The sequence below is a fragment of the Engraulis encrasicolus genome, chromosome 9 (assembly GCF_034702125.1).
Source record: "Engraulis encrasicolus isolate BLACKSEA-1 chromosome 9, IST_EnEncr_1.0, whole genome shotgun sequence".
NCBI lineage: Eukaryota > Metazoa > Chordata > Actinopteri > Clupeiformes > Engraulidae > Engraulis > Engraulis encrasicolus.
Genome location: NC_085865.1, coordinates 42346628 through 42362789, shown reverse-complemented (window position 1 = coordinate 42362789; position 16162 = coordinate 42346628). Strand labels below are relative to the sequence as shown.

The window sequence follows — 16162 nt, the reverse complement described above, 5'->3', positions numbered from 1 at the left end:
TCGAGGCGGGCTGAAAGGCTTCGAAGTTCCAGGAATGGTCGTGGGGATTGTGTTCGCTAGTTCAATGGCCTGTCTGGTCAGAGATCTGACAGTACTCGGCTCCTTTTGTGTGTCCCTACACAAGGATCACGGGATAGATTCAAGAGAAGATATTTCATTTTATTTTTCTAGGTGTTGTGCAGGTGTCAGAGTCTTACACAATCAGTGTTTGGAGTAGGACTTGCTGTGGTACTTTCAGCATCAGTATTCCCCCTTCAGAAAAGTCACAATGATAACATTCTTTGATACTGCATATCTGCATATGTTAATATCGACACAATGCTATTGTCCACTTTGTCTTCATCTTGTCAAGGTGGCAAAGAAGGATTCATAATTCCGGTATATTATGTTGTCTGCATACAGTATTTCTATCCTGAGTATGTCTTGTAAACCTGCCTACTGTTTATTTTGCTGCACAACCTGCTGAAGACCAGCTGAAGCGGAGCCAGGTCTATCTATGCATGCCGTTCCTGGAATGGTGTAAAAGCCACTGAAAAAAATTAACTACCATAGTACTACACCACTGTGATAGTGCACAGGGTCTTTAGTAATACATGTACATTGCAACTTGGTCATTGCCATTCTGGTAACAGCTAATTTATAACAAGAGCCGTGCCTTACTGGGTTAAACTGAGTCTCCCAACATTTTTTTTGTCCTGTGTGGCACCTCCTACACCAATGTGACTATGTTCCATAAAGATATTATTTAAACATTGTTTCCACATACTCCCTGTTGTGTGCTCATGTACCCCTTGTGGTAAACGTCCCCTGGTTTGGAATCACTGATTTAAATAATGGCCATGTGTCCTATTCAGGAACTGTAAGCATAAGCCAAATTTTGAATTGTACATGAGCAACAGAAAAGTATGAGTGACCCTGACTTATGCACCTGTAGAACACTGCTCAGGAGAACTTCCCTCCTCTGCCAATCCCTGAACTGAACCTGGTTGCCCCAGCGACAGATTCGGCTTTGACAACAGGCAGGCCGCGGTCGGTCTCGTACTGCATGGCCTCAGAGAAGGAGGCGGAGTCAAATGCTGCGTGGTAGGCGGAATCCCGGTCGGCACGGAGACACTGTTGAGGGAAGCTGCTTATCTGTTCCGCTAGCTCCATGGCAACCTGCAGGGCTGGGGTGGGGTGTTACAGACGGGCCAGAGACAGACAGACATAAACAATATTCTCGTGTAAGCAGTTGTGTGCAATATGTTTGTGCTGTCTTGCAATGTGTATTGTGTGTTGAATGTGTAGGCTGCCAGGCACCTTCATTTTGGACAGTACATACAAAAACACATACAGTATACATACAGTACAGTACACACAGTACAGTCCTCTCCAGAAGTCTTGGAACAGTAAACCAAATTCTCTTGTTGTTGTTTTCCACGGAAGACATTTGGTTTTGAGACGAAAAGACGAGTAGGCCTATGTAACAAATGTTCAGATTCAACATGTTCACGATGTGTAGTGTAGGCAGTCAGTATGTATGAAATGTGTGCCATAACTAAATTGACATTGTGCAACAAGGTTTTGTTCAGGTGTACCGTGTGTAAGATTGTGGCCAGAGTAGGTGTGTAAGATTGTGGCCAGAGTAGGTATTGCAACTATGCTGCTCATTGCAACGGTGCTGCCTATTGCCAAATTTGATCATTTCATTAATATTAATAAATAAGAAAACAATATGTACTAATATGACCAAAGGACTAAGTTTTGCAGCTAAAAATGCCTATTTAAGGAAATTAAAAATCGCGGACCATGGAGAGGGTCCCCCTTTTCATGTAGGCCCTATGTAAAATGCAATTTTCCCAGTCATAATGAATACTTGGAATTTAATGCTGGTGGTAAGTGTTTGTTGAAAAGGTAACATTTGTAAATTGACAGCGTGAATTCTATAAATGAACTACAAAAAATATTACACAGTGCACCTTTAAATACCAGGAAATAAAAGCTGGCATTCTGAACTTTTGTTTCATACACATCTTTTCATCTCAAACCCCTCGGTCTCCAACGGACAACAAAAACAACAGCTGCTGTTCCAAGACGTTTGGAGGGGACTGCACATACATGTGCACACATACAGTGGTGCTCATATGTTTACATACCCCAGCAGAATATATGCTTTCTCTGCGATTTCTCACAAAATATGAAGGATTACACAAAACCTTTTTTTTCACTCATTGCTAGTGACTGGCTTAAGATATTTATTAGCAATCATCTGTGTTTACGCTTTCAAAAACATGATCACAACCCAAACTACCCAAATGACCCTGTTCAAAAGTTTACATACCCTAGTTTCTGATGCTGAATATGGCCCTGTTTAACATCAGGGACCGCTCTAAATTGTTTGTGGTAGTTGTGGATAAGGCTCTTAATGTTCTCAGATGACAAAACAGCACATTCTTCCTGGCAGAATGGTCGTTTCCTATAATATTTTGGAGTGTCTTGCTGGAACCTCACATTTGAGGTTTCCCCTGAATGGCTCAATGATGTTGAGATCAGGAGAGTGAGACGGTCGCTCAAAAACGTAATTTTATTCTTTCTGAAGCTAATGACGGGTTGATTTGGCTTTCTGTGTTGAAATATTGTCATGTTGGCATGTCCAAACAATGGACCATGTGCAGTTTCAAGGCTGATGTGTGTCAAGTTTCCTCCAGTATTTTTCACAGGGCAATGTATTCATCATTCTGCGAGTATGGACCAAAAGTATAGTGCATTTGTAACTCAAATGTCCCCATGACATCAGTGGTCCATGACCATGTTTCACAGAAGGGATGGTGTAACTTTCATCATAGGCTCCGTTGACTGTTCTCCAAATGGTACTGTTAATAGTGGCTGAAAAAAGTTCCATATTGATCTCATTTTTCCAAATGACTTTGTCACAGGCATTCTGATGCTTCTCACTATGCTATTTGGTGTATCATTTGCAAAATAACATTAAACACATATTTGGTGTATCATTTGCAAAATAACATGTTTGCATTTTCGTAGTAATGGCTTTCTCCTGGCAACCCCCAACAGCCCATCTTTCCTCAAGTGCCTCTTTGCTGTACAGTTTAAAGCATTTTTTCATGTTGTCCTATATTTCACCTGAAGTTATATTTTGGTTGTCCTATGCCTCCTGAACAATTTCCCTTGCAATGATCATTGCAATGCAATGATTCCCTTGCCCAATGGCTTGATTCCAACCAAACCCCCTCATATTGCATTTCTGAATTGAAATCCCAACAGTGCCAACATGACAATATTTCGACACAGAAAGCCAAATCAACCCGTAATTAGCTTCAGAAAGAATAAAATGAAGGTTTTTGAGCGACCATCTCACTCTCCTGATCTCAACATCATTGAGCCACTCAGGGGAAACCTCAAATGTGAGGTTCCAGCAAGACACCCAAAGATATTATAGGAAACAACCATTCTGCCAGGAAGAATGTGCTGTTTTGTCATCTGAGAAAATTAAGAGCCTTATCCACAACTACCACAAACAATTTAGAGCCTTAGTCCTTGATGTTAAACATGGCCATATTCAGCACCAGAAACTAGGGTATGTAAACTTTTGAACAGGGTCATTTGGGTAGTTTGGGTTGTGATCATGCTTTTGAAAGAGTAAACACAGCAGATTGTTAATAAATGTCTTAAGCCAGTCACTAGCAATGAGTGAAAAAAAAGGTTTTGTGTAATCCTTCATATTTTGTGAGAAATCGCAGAGAAAGCATATATTCTGCTGGGGTATGTAAACATATGAGCACTACTGTACATGCGCACACAGACATACAGTTCAAACACAGAAAAAGGAACACTGTCGGTATACAGAAACACATAAATATTGAATACCCACGACCCATAAACACAACACAGGTATGCATAGGCCTGTACAACATAAACAGTAAACACAACATAAATATATTTACTACGCCACATTTCCATATACAGGGAAATCATGTTGCTACTGTTTAAATCCCCAAGGGAGGAAATACACATATACACGATGTGCCGTACGTGTGATGCACATCAGGAAAAGCGCATGTGCATATTTATTTATAAACATACAGGGCAGGGACCTTTGGAGGAGCGAGGAGATATATAGATATATGGAGGATTGGGAGCCAGAGAGGCTAGACAGCATGAGGCACGCGAGGAAGACCCCCATCATATCGAACAAACATGCTCCAAAACCTCTCATTACCAGGTAAACAACAAACTATATGCTGCCATCAATCGGCCTCAACTCAATGTTCACACTCCATCTTTTTGTAAACAGTTGATGTGATGTATGGTACACTGCTGGCATTGCCTGGTTACCACCAGACCTAATCACAAGTGAGATTGTCTTTCAGATCGAAACGATTGTGTAGAACTAAAGGCAGTATGAGAGTTCCCAGGCTACTGCTGGCATGTAAGCATCTTAAATCACCATATCCCCAATCAAACGATCAGTCTTTAATATGCCACTTGCTCCAATTTATAGCATTTGCAGAAAGTCAATTTGGCAGAGAGAGTGGAGAGAAACAGAGAGAGAGAGAGAGTGACAGACAGACACACAGACAGAGGAAGAGAGGCAGAGAGAGAAAAGAGAGATAGACACAGAGATAGATTGAAGAGAGAATATTGAAGAGAGTGAGAGGGGGGGGGGAGAAAGAGAGAGAGAGAGAGAGAGAGAGAGAGAGAGAGAGAGGGGAGAGCAAGATTCCACCAGAGCCTTCCTGTACAGTGCTCTCTATGGCCAGAATGAAGCCATTTTATTCGGCATGCCACAGACAGCACATGAAAGAGCTGGACTGGCTCCAGACCCACCTCCTACGGAAACGGCCAACACTGTACAGATGCCCAACTATTGATGCTCAAGTGCTTCCCTGTAAGCTACTATGTCTGCACACCCAGCCCCCACCCCACATCATCCCCTATCTGCACCTACAGCAACTTCCATCCCCTCACTTTTATGCCATTCTACGGTATGTCAGGTAGGTCAGTTTCGTGGTCCCCTGTGTTGTTGTCTATTGTGTGCTTGTTTGTCTTTTTTTAGACTGCTTGTCTTGTGCATGTGCCTCCTCTGTTTGTTTGTCTTTTATGCCGTCTTGGCCAGGACTCCCTGGAAGAAGAGGTTTTAGAAGTATACCAATGCGACCTTCCAGGTTAAAGGAAGGTCTACACCCCCCTCCCCCCATGAAAAATATTCATAGGCCCAAAAGGGGGTCCCAGAAGAAAAAATGTGGGCAATACTGCAGCAAGTCTGCAGTCTGCTGCAAGCAGTCTTTGCATCCACCCAAAAGTTCCATCCTCCCCCCTGCCCTATTAGCCCGGCTTGGCTGTTGCCATGGGAGATAGAGATAGGCCATTTCCAGTATGCATTAGTGTAATCAGCTAATGCCGTTTGAAGAAGTCTGGGTGCGAGTGTGAGAATAGAGGGAGTGACGGAAAAAAGGAGGTGGAGAGACAGATGGAGAGAAAGGGAGGAGAAATAAAGGGAAGGAATTTTCTTCTTCACATGCGCCACACCAATCCTGTTGCCAGCAGATTATGCATGAATACCTCACATAGCCCGCTCCTGTGTATTACTGAGGTGGTTACGAATTCTAATGTCGACTTTACATATTTTTACGTCAGTTTTTATGTAAGTTGTTGAGGAACCATGGGGTTTTGACTGTTGGCCTGACATTGAGGCCTTACAATCATAAAGTGTATTCCATAAGCCGAGCGTCAAGGAAAATCAAAAGTCATAAATGCACTAAGAGTTGACATTAAGCATTTCGCCGGCAAGCATGGAGCTGTAAGGTGCTTGTAAATTTCTGAATGAGCTTTTGTTGAGTATTTTATCATACTAGACTTTCATGTGCAGATTACAGAATACTCTCAATGGCAATTTAATTTATATAGCAGGTAATTGTTATGGAAGAGTTACTGTAAATCATATTGTGTGAATCAGCAGCTATTTTAGCCCTTTTGCCTAAAGACTACTGTTTAGAACATTCTAGGATTTTTAATCTACGGACTCAAAAGCTTTCCAAAACAATAAACATCTATGCCCTTCCTAAAATCCAGATGTGTATAAATGGTGGTACAAAAAGTAGGATGGGAGTCCTTCAGCCTCCTTTGCATCAGAAAATGCCTCTCCTAAAACAGGCCAAGATGCTGAAAAATATCATAATGATTTGAGATGTACACTACACCGGCCACTACATTACATACACCACACCTCAGTGCGGGGTTGGACCCCTGCCCAAACTGCCTGCAACAATACTTGGGTAGGCTGTGGCATTCCAACAAAGATAAATTGGTACTAATTGGCCCAAATTGTGCTAAGAAAATATCCTTATGCCATTATATCTCCAGCCTGAAACGTTGATGTAAGGCAGGGTTGACCCATGTTTTCATGTTGTTGATGCCAAATTCTGATCATTCCACCGGAGTGTTGCCGTAGATATCAAGACTCATCAGATCAGGCAACATTTTTCCGATCTTCTGGTGTCGTTTACGGTGAGCCTGTCCAAAATGTTGCCTCTTTTTCCTGTTCTTAGCTGACAGGAGTGGGACCAAATGTGGTTTTCTGCTGCTGGAGTCCATTTGCCTCAGGATTTTGATGTGCTGTGTAATCAGGGATTCTCTTATGCATACCTTGGTTGTATTGAGTGGTTATTTGACATAATTTTGCCTTTGTATCAGCTCCAACCAGTCTGGCCATTCTCCTCTGACCTCTGCCATCAACAAGGCATTTTTGCCCCCCGAGTCGTTGTTCACTGTATTTTTCCTTTTTCGTACCATTCTTTGTAAACCCTAGAGATGGTTATGTCTGAATATCCCAGTAGATCAGTCTTTTCTGAAATACTCAAATCAAGCCCTTCGGAACCAACCGCCATGCCATGTTCAAAGCAGTGGTGTAGTCTACGTAGAACGCGGGTATACGGAGTATACCCACTTCTAAATTTCAGGGATTTCAGTATACCCACATAAAATTGATTGATCCATTGTTTTGAATAGCACAAATATATACAGTATACCCACTTCAAAAAGGTCTCAAATATACAGTATACCCACCATAAAAAAGTAGACTACACCACTGGTTCAAAGTCATTTAAATAGCCTTTCTTCTGCATTATGATGGACGATTTGAACTGCATTAGATAATCTCGACCATGTCTACATACACAAATGCATAGAGTTGCCACCATGTGATTGGCTGATCAGATATTTGCCTCAATGAACAGTTGTAACAGGTGTTCCTAATGAAGTGGCCGGTGAGTGTACACTGGCAGATTGACAGATTGACAGATTGTTCATTTAGGTCCATTGAGGTCATTTAGGTCTGTATAAGTTGTACAGATATTTCAGTGACAAGCTCGATGATGACAATTAAAGTTTTGATGTCTTCCTCTGCAGGGTAGCAGATGGAAATTAGCTTGTAAGCTATACTCTGGTGCATTCGTCTTTTTACTTTTGTAACTAATGTACTTTGCACATGGCCCTCCCTGTTGAAATAAACCAAATAAACTGAACCTGCAGTGTGGCAGATGGCCGTTGCTTACCTTGGCCATCCGGGACCACGCGATTGGCCAATCCATAGGCTAAGGCTTCCTGGGCTCCTATTGGACGACCAGTCAGGATGAGATCCAGAGCTCGAGACAGACCAATGAGCTTGGGGAGCCGCACCGTGCCACCATCAATTAGAGGAACACCTGAGAGGGGGGAGGGGAACAGGTGTCACACACCGCAGACAGGATGCATAGAGGACACAGACACCTGTGGGAGACTGTGTGTGTGTGTGTGTGTGTGTGTGTGTGTGTGTGTGTGTGTGTGTGTGTGTGTGTGTGTGTGTGTGTGTGTGTGTGTGTGTGTGTGTGTGTGTGTGTGTGTGTGTGTGTGTGTGTGTGTGTGTGTGTGTGTGTGTGTGTGTGTGTGTGCGCACATTCAGATCAAAAGCAACCCACAGAAATAGGTCACTGAGGTCAGTGAAGAGTCATGTGTAATTTAGTTCATCACAGAGCAGCTCTGGCTCGTCAACCTGGGACATTTGACATTGTGTACATCAATTTTTTGGGTGGACATCAATTTTTTGGGTGTACAAACCATTTTTTGGGTGGAACCACGTAGAAGTTTGTTAATTTACCATATAGTTTGCAAACTTTTAAATTCTGTTTTCCTTCTGCACACCCAATTTGCTTTGGTCCCCCAAGTCGCTGATTCTCCAAAGAGGAATAATATATCTGCCGCTGTGGTCACTTCTGGGGTGTAGACACGGTAAAACATGTAAAGTTACTGAAAAATCCTCTTGTATTTGACACTAAGAGAAATAACAGATGTATCTATATTGCATACAGTACATGCACAGTACAGTGTAGCCACATATGCGTATACGTAATACATGTAAGTAAATACTATAAGTATTGTGAACCCACATTGTCAAGTCAAAATCCATCCAAGTTTCCAATGTTTCAGTAATTCCTCACTGATTCATAAATCACACTATTCCTGTGACTCCCAACCCACCAACGCATACACACGCACGCACGCACGCACACACACACACATTTTACTCCTGAGTGTGTGTGTGTGTTTGTGTGACATTCCTCTCCATCGTAAATGTGCTTACTTGACCACCCGTTATTAACAGTATGGGCAGCCAAACCAGTTGCACAACGTGCACTCCTTATGCACTAAGAGAGAGGTCATGGAGTATATGCAAATATATATATGTACAGTATGTATGTACATGAGTTTTGTGTATGTGTATGTGTGTGTGTGTGTATGTGAGAGTGTGTGTGTGTATTTTTGTTTGTACTGTATGTGTGAAGTATGTGTGAGCGTGTGTGTGTACTGTGCATGTGTCAGTTTGTATGTGTGACTGTGCCTGCTTGTATGTGTGTGTGTGTCTGCTTGTATGGGTTTGTGTCGGTCTGTGTGTGTGTTTGCCGGTCTGTCTGTGTGTGTGAGTGTGTGTGTGTGTGTGTGTGTGTGTGTGTGTGTGTGTGTGTGTGTGTGTGTGTGTGTGTGTGTGTGTGTGTGTGTGTGTGTGTGTGTGTGTGTGTGCCTTCTTGTATGTGTGTGTCGGAGGGGGTTCTCCAGTGGGACAGCGTTATGGAAATAATGTAATTCTATTCGCACGTTCTGCTACACTCTCCAAAGCCTTTCAAATAAATCAGATTTGAATAGGGCCAATTGCCTGCCGCTCGCTTGGCCATCTGCAACCAATTGCACTGCACTGTTCTCCTCCAGAGTCAGCACATGTGGACTGTGGACCTGACAGACAGGAGAGAGAGGAGATCTTCTGTTCACAGATCTCTCTCTCTCTCTCTCTCTCTCTCTTCTGCTCCCTCTCTTTCATTCCTGACAGACAGGAGAGAGAGGAGATCTTCTGTTCCCAGATCTCTCTCTCTCTCTCTCTCTCTCTCTCTGTCTCTCTCTCTCTTCTGCTCCCTCTCTTTCATTCCGTACAAAGAGAAGAGAGAGGAGATCTTCTGTTCCCAGACATGTCTCTCTTTCTCTCTCTCTCGTGTTTTCTCTCTCTTGCTCCCTCTCTCTTTCTTTGGCTCCTGATAGACGGGAGAGAGGGGAGATCTGCTGTTCACAGATGTCTCTCTCTCTCTCTCTCTCTCTCTCTCTCTCTCTCTCTCTCTCTCTCTCTCTCGTTCTCTCTCCTGCTCCCTCTCTCTCTCCTGACAGATGGGCAAGAGGGGAGCTCTTCTGTTCACAGATCCCCCCTTCTTTCTCTAGCTTTCCTGCTCCATCTCTTTTCTCTCTCATGCTCTCTCCACCCCCCTCTCTCTTCCTTTTCTCCCTTTCTTTCGGGTGCTCCCTCCTTCGCCGCTCTCCGTCCTGCTCCCTCTGTTTCTGTCTTTCATCCTCTAGCTCTCTCATGTCTGCCTCTGTCTGCCTCTTCTGTCCTGTGCACTTGTCCATCATCCTTCAGGTTTTCAGAGGGAGGTCTTGATGCCCTGTTGGTGTAGTCTGTGGGTCCATATGTGTGTGTGTGCCTGCGTGCGTCCCTCCATGCATGCATGCATGTGTATGTGTGTGTGTCTGCATGTGCCTGTGTATGTGCCTGCGCATGTGTGTGCGTGCCTGTCTCTGTGTGTGTGTGTGTGTGTGTGTGTGTGTGTGTGTGTGTGTGTGTGTGTGTGTGTGTGTGTGTGTGTGTGTGTGTGTGTGTGTGTGTGTGTGTGTGTGTGTGTGTGTGTGTGTGTTAATTAATGAAGACAATAGAACTGTAACACTTATAGAAATAAGATGCTCTTTTGACCTGTATATGGACATATGTTTTAACTCTAAAATGTTGAAATATCAGCCATTACTCGATACCATTGTGGGCCTTGGGTATCAATGCAGATTAGTTGTTTTAGTATTTGGGAGCCTTGGGCATGTACACAAACTTGTCTTAACAGGGCTGCAACTGTCTGGACTGCGCAAAACAACAGCAAAGACACTGGCAAAATACTGTTCCATCTCTGCCATCATAGGCAGTTTGTCCGTTTGGAGACGGAGATGCCATATTTATCCATAAATATTGGACTGAATAACAACATGATCATATCTATGCAACTCTGTGATCCATCAGTATTCCATCAGTATTTGGGTCTGTATAACTTTTAATGTGCTGCGATCCAAATAAAAGTACTAAAATGTGTGTGCCTGCCTGCATGTTCTTCTGTGCTGTACGGGACTAAGGTGGTGGAGTTTGGCAGCGGCCAACACAGAGCCCAGATGCTGAGGAGACACTCATGTGTGCTGTCAGTGGATATGAGAGAGAGAGAGAGAGAGAGAGAGAGAGAGAGAGAGAGAGAGAGAGAGAGAGAGAGAGAGAGAGAGAGAGAGAGAGAGAGAGAGAGAGAGAGAGAGAGAGAGAGATATTGGGGGAAAGAGAAAGATTTGGAAAGGAAAGTGGTGATGGGGCGGGCTGCACTATGATTCTCTGTGTGTGTGTGTGTGTGTGTGTGTGTGTGTGTGTGTGTGCGTACGTGCGTGCGTGCGTGCGTGCGTGCGTGTGTGTGTTATACAGGCATCATCATCTTACAGTAAGCCTCACACTGCTCTCCAGTATCTGGTGGAGAAAGGGATGATGGGAAACCTCCACAGCTCTCCTGCCTGTCTCCCATTATCCATCTCTGTTCCCTTTTTTAAATTCTCTCCCTCTGCCTCTCCGTCAATGTGTTTCTCCCAATCCATTCTCTTTCCCTTCTACCCCCCTTCCCCACCTATGGCCCTTGTTCAGTCTCAACATATGCTTGTCTTTCTTTGTTCTCGCTTACATTACCACTCTTGTCTTACTCAATCCACTTTGCTCCAGCTTTCTTTTCTTTCTTTTTTTCACTTTATTTGATAGGACAGTGTGAGAGGTGGGCAGGAAGCGATTTGGGAGAGAGACAGGGAGGGGTCGGCAAAAGACCCGGGCCGGGAATCGAACCCCGGTCAGCCGCATGGCAGGCGAGTGCCCTACGGGTTGGCCATGACAGGGCCAGCTCCAGCTTTCTTTTCACTCATTCTGTTCACTTTTCTTTTCTTTTCTTCTCTTTTCTTTTCTTATTCTCCCTCTCTCTCTTTCTCTCCCTCTCTCTCTCTCTCTCTCTCTCTCTCCAGAAGTGGGAGTGATAATTGTACTGTGCTACTTATTGCTGGTGCCCTGTAAACTGTCCCAAGACACTAAGCCCTGTCCCAGAACACCGTCCAGGACACTGTCTGGGGACACCAAAATGATGACCCGGAACACCTAGTTGTTGCTGTCCCAGCATACCAGGACACTGGCCCAGGGCTGGGACAGCGACTAGGCCTATGTGTCCCCCCTGAAAGCAACTGGGTCTTCCGGGACAGTGTCTTGGTGATCCGGGACAGCAGTGTGATGGAGGGGGCATGAAATGGTAATAAATTGCAATGTGTCTTAGTTAGCCTGGCGACGCCATCCTATGTACCCCCCCCCCCCCAAAGATTGTGGAAGATTGGCGAAACCCTCCAAGCTCGGAGAACTCATCCGCAAAGTTCGTTACTGATTGGTTAAGGTAACACTATTCACACTTTTGTTTTGTTATTTGAATGTATTTGCGACACTATATCGTAACAGTCATGCAAATAAAGCACAATATGGGTATTTTGAAATCGGAACTCCAATGAATTAAAATGGCAGAGTAAGATCAGACCATCTTCCACCCTCCACTGACACGGATTCCTCTTAGCTTTCGCCAGACTGCTCACCAGAACAGTTGGCTCTTGCCAAGGCTATGTCTTAGTAGTCCCATGTAGTCAAAGCCTGCTGCAAGGTTTGACATCCCTAAGCCACTTCATGTGGAAGCTATTGAAAAAAAAACTTTCCCCAATTGTTTCATATTTTTCCCCATGTAGTCAAGGCATGGTGGAAGGCACAGCATGAACAGAGTAGATGGAGAATATTTCTTGAGAATTTTTGTGAGAATTTCTGCTGTCATTAGCAGTTGAGTGTTGCCAACCACCTTGATATTAGACAGTTTCAGGGAATTTCCTGCAGTGAGAGAAAGCAAGAATGAAGCTATGTGTACACTAGGAGCGATCGAAGTCATTATTCCTCTATGGAGCAAAATAAAGCGACCAAAGTGAATTTGACAGGAGCGAAGTGACCTGAACGACCAGAGTGAATTTCAGCGATGAAAGTCAAGCTAATATTACAGTAAGGACCTATGACGTGGTGCGGCGAAAACCAATTGGAATGTTCATATCTCTGAATGTCCCAGGCTGACTAGCCATAGCCGTTATGCGATTAGCTACATCAAACATGTCAATGTGACGTCCATAACAAATTAAGTGAATTAAAGGCGAAACTTCTGTTCGGCCTCAGCTACTCGGGTAGCGTATGTCGCTTTTGATGTACCAACAGCTTGAGAGACAAAAGAGATGACAGACTTGAGATGTTTCAATATGGCTGCTGGCCTTGCACAGGCCCTGCAGCGGACACGACTGATTAGATAACAGCCATGAGCCACACACACACACACACACACACACACACACACACACACACACACACACACACACACACACACACACACACACACACACACACACACACACACACACACACACACACACACACACACACACACCAGGAGCTCAGCTCTGGGCCTTCTCTCCTGTTCGCGTCTCCCCTCCTCTCCGTAGTGTTATCACCCTACTCTAAAGCCAGACACCAGACCTTCCCCAGGACTCCCCCCCGTCTGCCTGCCCCCCACCCACCCCTGCATCTCTCCTTGTCTGCCCCCCCTCCATCTCCCCGTCTACTCTACTATCTCCTCCTTTCTCCATCTCCCTCTCTCCCCATCCTCCTGCCCCTGCAATCATTCTTTCCCCCTGCCCTGCTCTCTTCTGCTTTCCCCCACCCCTTCCCTTTCTCCTCCTCCCCTTCCCTCCCTCCCTCCCTCCCTCTCCATATCCCCCTCTCTCCTGCAGCTTCTCTTCCTCTCCACCTCTCCTGCTATCCATCTCTCTCTTCCTCTCTTCCTCTCCACCTCTACTGCTATCCGTCTCTCTCTTCCTCTCCACCTCCTGCTATCCGTCTCTTCCTCTTCCTCTCTCTCCATCAGCCCGCTCCTGAGCCTCTGCCATTGCTGTTATCAGGTGCCGGAAGGACTCCTCTTATCCGGAACTCGTCTAGAACACCCCCCTGCCCCACACAACACACACACACGCACGCACACACACACACACACACACACACACACACACACACACACACACACACACACACACACACACACACACACTTCCCTATGTACTCACTCACTCCTGATAGCCTCCACCCCGTCATCACCACCATACACCACACTCATCCTCCAACACACACGCACACACACACACACACACACACACACACACACACACACACACACACACACACACACACACACACACACACACACACACACACACACACACACACACACACACACACACACACACACACACACACACACACACACACACACACCACTACTTTCAGATAGCCAAGCATCCTGTCTGGGAAGTGTCCTGTTTGCCCTGATGCCTGATGTGGTGGCATGCTGATGCGGTGGCAGGCCGGCTGGCCAGGGCCTTTGTTCTTCCTGGGAGGGGGAGAGGGGAGCATGTGTCAGTACAGGGGGAGCAGAGAGAGAGAGAGAGAGAGAGAGAGAGAGAGAGAGAGAGAGAGAGAGAGAGAGAGAGAGAGAGAGAGAGAGAGAGAGAGAGAGAGAGAGAGAGAGAGAGAGCGAGAGAGAGAGAAAGGTGAGAGAAGGTGGAGACATGGGGAGAAGGGTTGAAGGGGGAGATGGAGAAAAACAGAGTGAAGCAAAGAGGTAGAAAGAGGGCCAGAGAAAGACAGAGAGAGATTGATGGAGAAGCAGAGGGAAACAAAGGGATAGAAATGTAGAAAGAGATGGATACAAAGAAATGAGGAGAGAGATGAAGGAGGAATTGGAGAGAGGCAGTGTGAAACAATGGAATAGAGGGAGAGAGAGAGAGAGAGAGAGAGAGAGAGAGAGAGAGAGAGAGAGAGAGAGAGAGAGAGAGAAAGAGAGAAAGAGAGAGAGAGAGTGATATGGAGGCGCTGAGTCCAGGTTTCATTCCTCACAGGTTATGGTTACGAGAAGAGGGGATAATGTTATGAATGGGGATGCATTCCTGTGGCCGTTTAAATATGGTGGCTGTTTGAATATGGCGGCACTTGACAATTTGATGGAGGCCCATGTCCTCTGGGAAAGTGGTAGCGGTGTATAAGGGGTTTGTGCGACTGTTTGGACCAGCACTTCATATGCAGTCCAGCCCAGTATGTTTGGGGTCACGGCACTTCACTCGCAAGTAGCGATGTGTCACAAACAAACTAGGTGGAACATTCAGCACATTCAAGTGTTGTTTGGATTGAGAAAGCCCAGAGAAACACACCAACTGGACCAAACCCTACTATGCGCATAGACAGGGTTGTGATTGAAATAATTCTCTCCAGTCAAAGGTCGCCGGAAACCAGTTAATACATGCACTTTTGGAGATGTGGTATGACACACCATTCCATACGCATTACATGTCGCATTACATGTCGTATGTGAAAAGTGCTATTCTACCTGCATTGCCTTCAGAAGCCATTCATCACACAGATAGTTGAGCACATCAAAGACAGGACCATTTTGTAGTGTCACTTATAGGCTGACAGGGAGCCGTGCTGGTGGTCGTTGCCGCACCTTATCAAACCGCCTGACATCTCCACGCTGGAATTCTGAGCGTTTAAGAACCCAGAAAGTTAGTTTGAAACAAAAAATGTTAGTTATTTTTATTCTGCAAACTGTGACAACATGGTCAGCAGTAGGGCTGGGCGATATGACAATATAGATCGTTATCGTGATAGAAAAGGGTCGATGGTAATCCATATGGTGATTTTTTTCCCATATAGCCCAGCCCTAGTCAGCAAGATCATCCAGGTAACATGTGATCACCTGCGGTAGAGTACACAACCCCGTGGCGTGTGAATGCGAGAGGTTTCACAGGTAAGCACATTGCTTCCAAACATAACTGGTACACGAACGGGCATCAGCACCATTTTGGTCATTTTGGAGAGGGAAGATGGGTAGCACTTTATTTTAGTGTCACATCTATTAGCACTAATACATACAATGGTATAATGCCTATATACTGTATAAGTAACTTGTAATGCATGTACTAAGCAAAATCAAACATTTGTTAGGCATGTATTCGCCAATGTCTTCTTCATGCACAATTAGGGATTTATTACCAATATAACCTTAGTAAGGACCTGACAAATGTGTGCTTTTGCTTAGTACATGTTTTACAAGTTACTTATACAGGCATTAACATTGTATATATTAGTGCTAATAGATGTAACACTGAAATAGATAGATAATGTAACACTGAAATAAAGTGTTACCAGAGTTTAGTGATATCGGGTCCTATGTCGCCATGGGCATGCAGGCCCATGATATGGATCGTTGCCTTAGCATGGTGCACCACAGCACCCAATCACCATAAAATAAGTTGCCAATGCAAAGTTTAAAGGTCAAAATAAGTTGCAAATGCAAACATTTCTTCCTTTCTTCAAATTATTCTTCAGATTAACATATTCATGTTTGTGTAGAGGATAACAAAAATGTTGACAATAAACACCAGAAAATGCTGCAACCTTGATTTTTGAGAAGGA

At 44.7% G+C, this 16162-nt stretch overlaps 1 protein-coding gene across 1 annotated transcript in view; it reads right to left on the bottom strand.

The window, feature by feature from the left end:
• Window positions 1-602: 602 nt before the first annotated feature.
• Window positions 603-16162, bottom strand: part of zgc:101569 (uncharacterized protein LOC449822 homolog) — a 45159-nt gene continuing 29599 nt past the window's right edge. Inside the window, exons 5-6 of the mRNA XM_063207186.1 lie at window positions 7551-7700; window positions 603-1166 (exon numbers count right to left, since the gene is read on the bottom strand). Coding sequence (XP_063063256.1) covers window positions 943-1166; window positions 7551-7700 — 374 coding nt within the window. The 3' untranslated portion in view covers window positions 603-942. The remainder of the gene's footprint in view (window positions 1167-7550; window positions 7701-16162) is intronic.